This window comes from Gadus chalcogrammus, chromosome 16 (assembly GCF_026213295.1).
Source record: "Gadus chalcogrammus isolate NIFS_2021 chromosome 16, NIFS_Gcha_1.0, whole genome shotgun sequence".
Classification (NCBI taxonomy): domain Eukaryota; kingdom Metazoa; phylum Chordata; class Actinopteri; order Gadiformes; family Gadidae; genus Gadus; species Gadus chalcogrammus.
This window is the reverse complement of record NC_079427.1, coordinates 5,155,559-5,168,153: the sequence shown is the minus strand read 5'-3', so window position 1 is coordinate 5,168,153 and position 12,595 is coordinate 5,155,559. Positions and strand designations below refer to the sequence as shown.

The 12,595-nt window shown below is 47.0% G+C and overlaps 1 protein-coding gene across 1 annotated transcript in view; it reads right to left on the bottom strand.

The window, feature by feature from the left end:
• The window catches only part of tenm4 (teneurin transmembrane protein 4), a 174,785-nt gene that overhangs the window by 90,531 nt on the left and 71,659 nt on the right, over positions 1–12,595 (bottom strand). The window contains exon 3 of the mRNA XM_056610354.1: positions 10,474–10,764. Coding sequence (XP_056466329.1) covers positions 10,474–10,764 — 291 coding nt within the window. The remainder of the gene's footprint in view (positions 1–10,473; positions 10,765–12,595) is intronic.

Genomic DNA, 12,595 nt, shown 5'->3' with positions numbered 1-12,595 from the left:
CAGATATTACAGTAAACACTGCTCCCGCAGTGTGTCATTACAGCTTTCACTCTTCTTATTAAATCCAACAGAAGGTAGGGAAGCAGCGAGGATGAGCTGGGGTTGAGGGTATTGAGGAAAAGGGCAATTTTAATTGAGTTTAATTTGGGGTTGTTATTGTGAACATTTTCAATTTTCGTTCCCGCTTAGAGCCACAGGGTTGTCTCCTAAATAATTCAAACAGCCAGAAACGATTGAAAGCAGTGGGTTACAGTGCGCCAACAGGTCGAGGCGCATAATGTCCTTTTAATCCAACTCTAATAAGACGTCTCAATGAGTCTTACGCCGCTGTACCACTGCCTTGGAGACCGGAAATTGACCACAACAATACCTTTACCGTAATTTAAGACCATATCTATTAACACGGTATAACATCAATATTACAACTGCAGAAACTGCAAAGCGGAGTTAGTGAAGAAAATAATATATAAATATTTACTTATGCTTATGTGTGTGGGTGCTGTTGTGCGCGTGCGTGGGTGTAACTATGTGGGTCTGTGTGTGTGTGTGTGTGTGTGTGTGTGTGTGTGTGTGTGTGTGTGTGTGTGTGTGTGTGTGTGTGTGTGTTTGTGTGTGTGTGTTGTATTCTCATCCGACAAATATTTCCTTTTAATTGTCTGACCTCATGTGCTTGTAATGTTCAGTGGTGCGTTAAATATATGGATATGGCAGACCGAGCTGTCTTCGTACCCCTGCGTGCACGTGCATCTGTGGGTGCATGTCTGTGTTTTACCGCATGGTTATGGTTTTGCGTGCACGTTTATGTTTATCTCGTGCATTTGTAGCTGTGTGTTTGTGCATATCTGTGGGGCTGCACACTGTGCATCTGCGCGTGTACGTGTGCATACGTGTCTGTACGAATCCTGTGCACGTGCATATTCCAACGTGACTGTGCGCCTCCTGGCCCCCTTATGCAACCTGTGCTTCAGTGCCCGTGTGTGTGCAGTGTGTAGCACATGCACTCCCACGCACGGCATGCATGCGGGCGCGAGACGGCGCCGGCGACCGCCCCCCCCGCCCCCCCCCCCCCCCCCCTGCCGTTGCAAGGTGTCGACCGGAGACAGCAGCTTGGTGGTCAGTTCCTGTTTCCTGTCACACTTTAAAGCGCGTCCTAATGACTGTCTGCCTCCGCCGCGGGAGGCCGGCGCGTCTAATTGGGAGTCTGATTCTAGCGTGGCCCCCAGGGGCCCCACAAGATGCTGGCATCCTCCAGGGAAGCAGCAGTGGAGAGGAATAAAGCGCCATCGCCCATGCAGAGCACGCCAATTTGCTTATTCACCTCAGGAAGGGAGTGGCTGTCAGCGCCATAATATATATAATATGTGTGTGTGTGTGTGTGTGTGCTTGTGTGTCTGCAACAAGACCATGTCACGCTGGACTGCGTCGAGAACACAAGTGAACAAACACGATGTGCGATTCTTATTCATGGGGGCCACTCGAACAGCGTGCGGCTGCTTTTCCAAACCAATGTTTTTGATATTTGTCACGAGACACCGATGGCAGGTGGTGGATATGGGGCGCCTATAGGCGATACGAATGCTTACGGGCTGCATGGGTCTGTGTTGGTTTCTTAAAGGAGACATATTATGGTGTTTTCCCAACAAGTAAACATAGTATTCGAGTTCCAGAAAACATGTTTTTGAAGCTGTTGGCTGGAAATAGCTTTTAGGAAAAAAAATATTGCGTACCGCTATACCCCTCTGTTTCAGTCCCTTCAGAATGCGCTGTTTCTGGTGTCTGCCGCTTTAATGCAAATGAGCTGCTGCCCATTGACCAATGAGCTGTCAGACTGAACCACAGCATGGAGGAGAAGGGATTGTTGCTGTTTGGGGACTCCTGGAGCTCGACGGACTTTGTACGACTTTTCTCAGTTTGGATGCTTGTTGGAGCACCAGAGACCCAAAACAACACCCCAAATCCCAGGAAAAGTGTTGTTTTCATAATGTGTCCCCTTTAAGTCTTTTATTGTGTTTTTATCACCGTCATGCACGTTGTAAATACTGTTTTTAATACTATATAAATACAGTGCTATATAATTACTGAATTACTGATAATATTGAATTACTATTAGACTCTTAATTTCATAGCAAGCACCACGTGTGTCATTTACTATACTGCATACATGTTGTAGGTTGTATGCGGTGCAAGACGGTCTACTTGGTATGGTATTTGACTTAGATCTCCCCTATATACTCAGCCCTGTAAGCATCCGACAACAAATATCCTAATCTCTACCTGCTGCATAACAGCCTGCAGCTGAATTAAACGCAAATGCCTTTTGATAAACGACTCTACCAAACGGCTAAATACTAAATGTATTTTCCCATCTGCGTCCTCCAGAGGCCGTCAGCACTAATCCAGGAGGCACGTCGCCTCGTGTGGGAGGCAAAACACGCGGAGAACACAGCTGAAACCTCATGTGAACACGCAGAGAACATGCAGAGCACATGCAGCGGCTGCGCACGGAGGACCGCCGTCTCTCGTGAAGGCTCTCGTCTCGCCGTGCCGGGCAGTGAAGCAAACCACCGCCACCGCCGCCGTAAATAGAGAAGCAATGTCCCTCATCTTGCCGGTCCTCCTCCATTTGCCGTGCGTCGTGAGACGGTTGAGGCTGGTTAGGGGGCGAGATGCGTGTTTTGTCATCTTCCTTTATCTCCCCGCGTTTGATTTGCCCGTGTTTCCCTTTGTGGCGGTAACACCTGAATTTCCCCCACAGGGATTAATAAAGTGTTATCTTATCTTACATCTTGTATATTGACAAAAGTACACGGCATGAGAAATGTAGTCATTTTTCCCTCGGCAGCAATCGAATAAAATCTGAAAAGCAAATCTCTTTACGGCGATGTTGGAATTCATTGAAGGCTTTCAATAACAGGTGGGTGGAGTTGGGGCGAGGGGGGGGGGGGCTAGACTTAAGCTGTGTCATAAAGAAAAGAGATTACTATTCATTTCATATCATGTTATGGGTGCTATGTCATATATTCTCCAGCCCGAGGAGAGTGGGGGTGATCGCAGACGATTATTTTCACTTTTTCAAAACAGTTGAACTTTTCGTCAAAGCCCCCCCCTTTCCTCCGAGACGTGGAGCTGGGTCTTTGAGGAAAGAGGGGAGGGGGAGGAGGGGGAGGAGGGGGAGGAGGGCGAGGTGGGTATCCCCCCCACCTCTACGGCGCGGAGTCACGCGAGCTTCAAACACACCCGGCGTAACCCTGCCACCGCCACAGCCTGCAGCTCCTAACCTCATTCTCTCAACGGTTCAAGGTTCTCCCAGCGTTCTCCCGGAGCACTCTCGTGTCGTCTAAGTGACAGCTGACAAACCGGGGGGGGGACCATCCGCCCAGGCGTCTCCGCCACGGTGTTCCCGTTGTCGTTGCCAACCCGTTCCCCTACTGCAGTAACAGTCACGCTACTAAAAACAGTAGTCATAGTATTAGAAGTTGTAGTAGTAGTAGTAGTTGTAGTTGATAATGAGTATTGTTGTTGTTTGTATTAGTGGGACTGGTGGTGGTTAGCCTGGGTATGCCCATGCTGCCTTGCGTGCGATTTCATTTCGCACTGCTAGGCAGCCTGGATTCCATGGATCCGATTTTCGCCTGAGATCGGGAACCAATCACAGAACAGGGAGGGACGGCAAGACGATGACGACGTCTATGCGACACACCGAAGCTTTTAGTTTACGGATCCAAAATGACAGCAGACGCGTAACCTTTCGATGCAGCCTTAGGTAGTGTCCCAAGTAGTTTAGAATGCAAGTTTATTTTGAAAAAATAGCAACTTTCGGCATTAAACTCTCTCATTACCAAGAAAGATGTCTGTGCCCTGCTACCAACAGGCTTTGATTGGCTATGATAGACATTCGAATGTCTATCATATGATTGACACTCGTAGCGCCCAATAAACGGCTCCGGGCAATCGTAAAACACGCCTCAAATACGAAAAAATGTATGTGTGGTTCCGTCTGGCGTTAGCCAGGCTAGGTGGTGGTCCTAACAGTGGTGAAAAATATTTACGTTATTTTATATTTTATTCTTCTAGCGATTTTGTATCTGCTGGAAGTGATTACTAAACAGGGATTTACCGGGGGGATTACATTCCTGAATATCGGTGAATAATATGACGGTGATAAAAAACACAGAAAAAAAGGTGAAAAAGTCTAACCTCATTTCATGGTGACTGAGTGATAATTCATCAGCAGGCAGGTGTTTCTCCTCTACTAGAGAGCTCAGACTTTGACTTTATAAAGGCTTCAGTCGGAGTGGTGCGCTTTGGAATATTTTAACCCTCTGACCAAATACTCGGCAGACAAATACACACATTTAGTACAAGACATTCATCACTTTGTCTTGCTGCCACAAAAGACATTCAAGACACTTTGAACATCTGACTTATTCATTAGGGGCACACATGCCTTCGGCTAGAAAAGGGCTGCCATGGAGCTATTCAAAAGGAAAAGGAGAGGGAGTCTGTATTTAAAAGAAAGTCAAATGTATTAAGAAGAAAAGCCAAAACGAGACGAAGGGTGAAATTGAACCTGCACCTTTTGACAGCAGATCAGAAGTTATTGATAAGTCCTTTGTTGTCAATTTACTAGGACTAAACCAGTACAAAACCATCTATTCTCTAGGACTATAACCAGTACTATGCCGTCTGTTCACTAGGACTAAAATCAGTACACAAACATCCATACACTAGGAATAATAACACCTCATGAAACAACCTGTTTCCTGTCTCAATGTCATTCACCCACTGTATGTGTGTGTGTGCGTGCGTGCGTGTGCGTGTGTGTGTGCGTGTGTGTGCGTGTGTGCGTGTGGGAGAGGGAAATACAAAGACAGAGAGAGAGTTAGTGTGTGCGTGTGTGTGTGTGTGTGTGCTTAAGAATTCTGTGTTTGTGGGCTGTGTGTGTGTATTTGAGTCTGCGTGAGTGTGTTGGCGTGTTGGTTTGTGTCTCGATGTTTGTGGACGATGCGAGTATATCTGTGTGTGTGTGTTTGTGTATGTGTGTTTGTGTCTGTGAGCGTATCTGAGTGTGTGTTGTGTGTGTGTGTGTGTGTGTGTGTGTGTGTGTGTGTATTTATGCGTATCAGACTGTGTGTGTCTGTGTGCGTATCTGTGTGTGTGTGTCTGTCTGTGTGTGTGTGTATACGTTATCTCTGCAGGTTACGACACACATGAATAACAATAGCTGCAGCTTGGCACAGCCTCACATCTGGCTTCCATGTCACATCTGTAGGCTGGTTCTCATGGTAACAGAGACCTGATGGACCAGAGGGGTCTCTGGGGACGAGACTCACACACACACACACACACACACACACACACACACATACTCCAACACTGACCAAAAAAGAAAAAAAAGATACACATCCATGCACTAAATTATATCACTTGTTAATGCATGCCCTCATGCTTAAGCACACATACACACACTCACTCCTCTACTCTTCTGCCAACACACACACACACACACACACACACACACACACACACACACACACACACACACACACACACACACACACACACACATACACACACACACACACACACACACAGATGCACAAACATGCCTTTGCAACACACACAAACAAACGCACACAGAAACATACACCCCCGCTACCTGCCCGTCCACCAGTGGTCTATTGTGACACAGCGCAGACACACTCCCTACCTGTTGGGATACTGCTCTCATTATCTGGTGCAGAAACACTTAAACAGCATAGCAACGCACGGCCCAATGTGTCATTTATAATTAAAAAACCAACACGCAATTTCCACAGAAACAATTACACTTTTTGTTGTACACCAGTTGATAGGATAAAAAAGGAAAAATAGGAATTTGCTTAATTATAATTTATTTAATTTAAGTAAAAGTCCACACGTCGTGATTCTATTTACACTTTCCTGTCTGTTATCCTCTTTTTGGTGACTTAAAGAATAATTTAAAGCCCTTCAACGTGTTGTTAAATTTGTGCCAAATCGGCACTCTGTATTTGCATGCATTAAAAGCGAGGGGTCAAGCGAGATGCAGGCTAGGAGAGCACGAGCCTGCCTGCCGGCCTGAATACATTAAAGCTAAGTAAATGCTTTGTTGATTTAAAGAGATTACAGCACGCACACACAGCCAAGCCAGCTCGATGGATTTTAATTAACTTGCCATATATAAACTGTATTTGTTATTAGGCATTACTGAATGGAAATGCTGAATGCTGGCACTTTCCGCGTGGCCGACCACAATAGCCAGCTGCTTTGAAAGAGGCTATAGGTTCTCATAATAGATGAGTGCTAAGGCAGCTAGCAGAACTTTAGTAACCTGCTGCACCACTCTTTCTTTAAGGGCTAAAGAGACCTGGCGGAACTATAGCAACCTGCGGTACCACTGTATCTGATAGGGGTACGACAGCTAGCAGGACTAAAGTAACCTGCTGAACCACTGGATCTTAAATCTTAGCCAGCTAGGGGAACTATAGCAACCTGCGGTACCACTGTATCTGATAGGGGTACGACAGCTAGCAGGACTAAAGTAACCTGCTGAACCACTGTATCTTAAATCTTAGCCAGCTAGCGGAACTATAGCAACCTGCGGTACCACTGTATCTGATAGGGGTACGACAGCTAGCAGGACTAAAGTAACCTGCTGAACCACTGTATCTTAAATCTTAGCCAGCTAGGGGAACTATAGCAACCTGCGGTACCACTGTATCTGATAGGGGTACGACAGCTAGCAGGACTAAAGTAACCTGCTGAACCACTGTATCTTAAATCTTAGCCAGCTAGGGGAACTATAGCAACCTGCGGTACCACTGTATCTGATAGGGGTACGACAGCTAGCAGGACTAAAGTAACCTGCTGAACCACTGTATCTTAAATCTTAGCCAGCTAGGGGAACTATAGCAACCTGCGGTACCACTGTATCTGATAGGGGTACGACAGCTAGCAGGACTAAAGTAACCTGCGGTACCACTGTATCTGATAGGGGTACGACAGCCAGCAGGACTAAAGTAACCTGCTGAACCACTGTATCTTAAATCTTAGCCAGCTAGGGGAACTATAGCAACCTGCGGTACCACTGTATCTGATAGGGGTACGACAGCTAGCAGGACTAAAGTAACCTGCGGTACCACTGTATCTGATAGGGGTACGACAGCTAGCAGGGCTAAAGTAACCTGCTGAACCACTGTATCTTAAATCTTAGCCAGCTAGGGGAACTATAGCAACCTGCTGTGCCACTGTATCTTATAGGGCTAAGCCAGCTAGGGGAACTAAAGCAGCCTGCTGTACCACCCCCGACACATGTACACACACATTAAGGTCAATATCCACTGAAGGCACAGAAAGTACACAAAGTACACAAACACAAACATACAGAGGCGTCCACTAGTGCCTAGACTCGACGCCCCCCAAACATCTGGGGTTTTCTAAATGCGATCTAGGGGTTTGAACAGCGAGGAAGGTCGCTAACAGCCCCTTACATTTTGCAGGAAATGAGGCCTTAGCTGGAAGGATGCTCTCCCCCCACTTTGCTCTGTTGTGAGGCTAGAGGTATAGCGGATCACGTTGAAAAACCGGGAGAGCTTGTTAAAATGTTGAAGATGGATCTCCCCAGCAACGTCACATTATTTGATTCCTTTCATCGAATGTGTGCTCAGTCCACAAGATAGAATGAAAGATTTCCAAGCACTTTGTTTGAACATTTTTTAACCTACGACAAGAAAGACTCGCTGTCTAGGACATTGCATGCAATCATCCACAATTTCTGCATGTCATGCCAGAAGACTTTGGATTGGTTCTGCAAGGAAGATTTGTTTAAAACGAAATGTTTCCACGCATTTTTTGCAACAAAACCTGGGAGATTGCCTCAGTCTCTAGTTGAGCTGAGCATTTAGAGACGGCCTAGCGCACACACACACACACACACACACACACACACACACACACACACACGCACACGCACACGCACACACACACACACACACACACTCTCTCTCTCTCTCTCTGGAGGACAATCTTTTTAATTATATACAATGGAACAGGACCCCCTCACCCCCCTCAGCCTGGCAGGTGGGATGTTCGGGCAGAGAATGGGGGGGGGGGATAAAGCAGGGGGAGGGGGATGGAGGAGAGGATAGGGGGGGGGGGGGGGGGGGGGGGGGGGGTGCTAAACAGTGCTAAACAGATCCTCACTTCCAGGTTTCCGGGCTGTCAGCTGGAATAAGAACCTAATACATAACTCTGTGGCTGTGCTCCAAACCGCTCACCTCTCCTGAGCTGGGGGAGAAGGGCACCCCAGCCCCCCCCCCCCCCCCCCCCCCCCCCCCTCCCCATCCCCCCCCCCCTACAGCTCCTCCACCTGGGGGAGTGATGGCGGGGGGCGGCGGCGGCAGACCTACGTGAATATGCATGATGGCCGACACTGCCTGGACTTAAATGTGTCAAAAAGACACGTCTCGCGCTCTTAAAATGAGAGAGGGAGAGCGGCTTTAGGGGTTTGGTTTCTAACCGAATTGCTGAGTCGGTCTGGGAGGGCACAGAGGAAAATGGAAAATTCTATTTCGTTGGAAACTTTCGACGAAGCGACAGAAGAAGCTTGTGCTAGCTAGTGTTTCTGTCCCCCCCCCCCCCCACACACACACACACACACACACACCGACTTATTCAGAAGCTTTGCACACTTTCAAGCTTTACATCTAAGATTCTGGATCTCAGATTATATTGTATTTATTATAAAGCTTTGTAAACCTATTGTAAACCCCAGGAGAACTTCTGCCAAGAGTTTAAAAAAAAATGGGATCTGAGCAATGGTGAAAGTTTTTCAAAAGATAGAAACACTGGGTTCCGTAGAGGGAAGTGTGGGGGTCAAAGCTCATCTCATACCCGCTAGGGGTAACAGCCAATAGAAAACCAGAACTCAGGAAAAGCATTTTTTGGTTTTCTGTTTAAAACTTTATAATTTTTTGGTAAAAAATATCATAGAAATGTGTTATTTCTTGAGACCCAAATAGAAGTGTTTTCAACTGGGGAAAAAAAACGATTGATATTGCAATTCCAAAAAAATAAAAATGTACTTGTGTATTTTGGACTTTTATATCCTTTTTACACTTTTCACTCTTCACGTCGCAAATCACAACATAGCAGGAAAAAGGCTCCTTGTATGTGCCAACATAGCCGTCAATAAAGCTCTTTCTGCTCGTGATTGGAGCAGGACCAGCCTGACTTGGGTAAACCGCCTGCCACCGGGAGCTGCTGTCTGCGCTCGCTTCGTCCCAGGGTGCCAACAGATGGTTCTGGTAAACAGAGTAAATCAACATCCAGCTGATCCGCCTTTCAAAAGTCTTTTAGTTACGGATATTAGCAGAGGAACTCTCCCACTCGATGCCTCCTTCCACCGCACTATGGTATTTTCCACAAATATCTGGGTTTTACTGTACATCTGACGCATGCCAGTTCACTTACGAATGTTGGTAAGTAATTCATCTTCCAAATTTCACGAAAAAACCCTGTGACCCTGAGTCTGTTTGTGTTTATTGGTCTTACACAAGTACCAAGTAAGTTTCAAAGGGTTTTAATACGGCCTTTTTTTTTTTACTCATGTTTGTATCTATTTGTATAAACATAAATCTCACATTTTAGAATCTCTAAGGCTTTTACAGGGGAAACAGTCGGAGAGTGAATCAGACGGATTCATGCTGGGAATCTGCCAACTGATTGGCCTCCAGGAGTCAGATCTCAGACACTTGGAAGATTTTATTCAGCAGCTCTTCGGGTAAGAAGTAATAGAGTTGAGGAAATTAATCGAAAATGTCAACTCCAATTTATTAAGTCTGCAGCGGGGTACTTCTCAAGAGCATAGTTTCCTTCTCGGACTATGGTCTGGGGCTGTAATAAAGGCCCTGTCTATGCAGTATCAAAGATCCCAACAAATGAACCAGATACCAAACAAACCCAAATACAGAGTATCCTACAGTCTCTGATTCCCTACACCGGCGTCGCTTTTGATTTTTACTGCATGGCCAAACGCAACGCAAACCACACGCGCCTTTTCAAACCAGCAGACCTTTGAATGAACCAACCGGAAAGTCGAGCGCACACAGACGCTGAACCAAGGTCGTGCTTTGTTTTCGACGTTATAAATAAGAGGTTTGACTGACCCAGCGCACGGAACTCGAAGCAACCAGTCTTTTCAACATTATAAATAAGAGAGTCAACCGTCCACTCTCACACACAGACACAGACACAGACACAGACACACACACACACACACACACACACACACGCGCGCGTCTCATTTATTCCAGCATAGATCAGTGTGAGAGGCATCGACCAGCGGTGCCAATGCTCTCCGCGGGGGGGGAAGAACAACAGGCTGGGTGGGGGGGTGGGGGGGGGGGGGTTAGGGGGGGGGGGCGGAGGTGTAGTAAGGTGGGGCTGTCCTACCGCTCTCCGTGTTCTCGTGCTCCGTGTCGGTCAGGGTCAGGTTGGAGTTGGCCCGGCTGGACAGGCAGGAGCTGCGGCCCGACTTGGGGTTCCCGCCGGCGCCTCCGCGGCCCCACAACCGGACGGCGTGCTCCGGGGACATGACGCCGTCCGTCTCCGTGTCGGCGTCCGAGCCCACGCTGACCGAGTAGTCCCGTTGCTGCAGGCCCAGCTCGCCGCGGTAGCCCACCGCCGGCACGTGGGAGGGCAGGGCCTCGCCGAAGCCCAGGTCCCGCAGGGAGAAGTCTGCTCCTGGGTGCAGGGCGAAGGGGAGGGACGTGAGACAAGCGGAGGTTTGGGGGTTCAGCCCCGCCGCTAACAGGCGTACCGCGAGGGCAGCACGCCTTGCAGCGACAGAGGTTAGATTCTGGCCCGTGCTCGTAGGCTACGGTGGGTATGTGTCATTCCCTATCGCGCTCTCAACCCACTTTCCTGTCACATGTCCTGAATGTAAATGAAATACATGTAAAAATAAAATTGATGCAATATCCTGCAAACAGAACACATCCAACAGCCTTATGTTTGTTAACACACAAAATGTTGTTTTGTGCTAAGTCTATTGTGTATAACCTTTTGGACAATTTCTATAATTGTCACCATGCCGTTTTACCATTTCCTGTAATGCCATAATGTCTTAAGAGCCTGTCAGTCGATGCAAATGTGTGGTTTTTGTACGGTTTGAGAGAGAAAGAGAGAGAGAGAGAGAGAGAGAGAGACAGAGAGATGACAGAGAGACAGAGAGAGAGAGAGACAGAGAGACAGAGAGACAGAGAGAGAGAGAGACAGATAGACAGGAGAGACAGAGAGACAGAGAGACAGAGACGAGAGAGCGAGGGCGGAGAGGAGAGAGAGAGAGAGAGAGACAGAGACGGAGACGGAGACGGAGACGGAGACGGAGACGGAGACGGAGACAGAGACAGAGACAGAGAGTCAGAGACAGAGACAGAGACAGAGACAGAGAGTCAGAGAGAGAGAGACAGAGAGACAGAGAGACAGAGACAGAGAGAGAGACAGAGACAGAGAGACAGAGACAGAGAGAGAGAGAATGCAAACCCACAATCTGCCTTTCATGACATATAACCAAATACAATACAAGGAATTGGTTGCAGGACAAAAAAATTAACAGAAATGTTAGCAGCCCTGAAATATTAAGCAGCCCTGCGGAATGAAATATGAAGATGAAGACGGCTGCAAGTAGCTGGGATACCTGCGCTAATTGTAGTGTTACAGAGAGGAGGACAGTACACTATGCATTCAGAGTGAGTAAACGCTATTATTTCCAAATCACCACAACAGCTCATCTGGATACAGACAAAAAAATAGAAGGGTGCATAATTAAAAACACCGTAGGAGAAATACGCGCCCAGCTCATTATCACGAAGCGGTTCACAGAGTTCAACCCAGACCTCAAACTTCCTCCGTCGTTAAATGCCACATTTAAAACCCGAGAGATGAGACACCTGATCACTTAATGATGACTGTTTTTAGATTTGTTATTTCATCATTGTTCCGTCCCAGTTTCGTGTACAGATGCTTGTGAGGATTAAGAAACTGTGTTGTGTATCGAATGTGTGGTTTAAAATGGCGGCCACACAGGGGTCGGTCTGAACACCTGGCTCATGAAACGCATTCCTGTGTTCTGTTTCTTTGTCTGTTGAGCTCACAGAGGAAAATCAATTGGTTGCTGTTGATCTATTTTTGAATACCATATCTTTGTCAGGTTTTATAGGAGGCACAAACTTGCATGCACGTACACAAACAGTACTGACAAGATCTCCTCTCTTATTTAAGTTAATTTATTCCTTCAGGTTTGTTTTCTTATCTGGTTTATTATTCCAGTCTGTAGCCATATCAACTTTTTTTGGGGATTTGTTTTTGTGAAATAATCAATAAGGTGTTTAATCAGTAGAATCACAGAGGGTGGGGGGGGAGACTGCTATGTCTTCTTCACCTCACGGAAATCAATGAGCAACATCTTCATCTAGTTATAGAATTTCCTGCTAGTTACACAGTGACCTCTGATACCAGATGGACGTCCAAGGAAATCTTCATCAAGGGTGCAGGATAGTCTAGTGATTAGGGT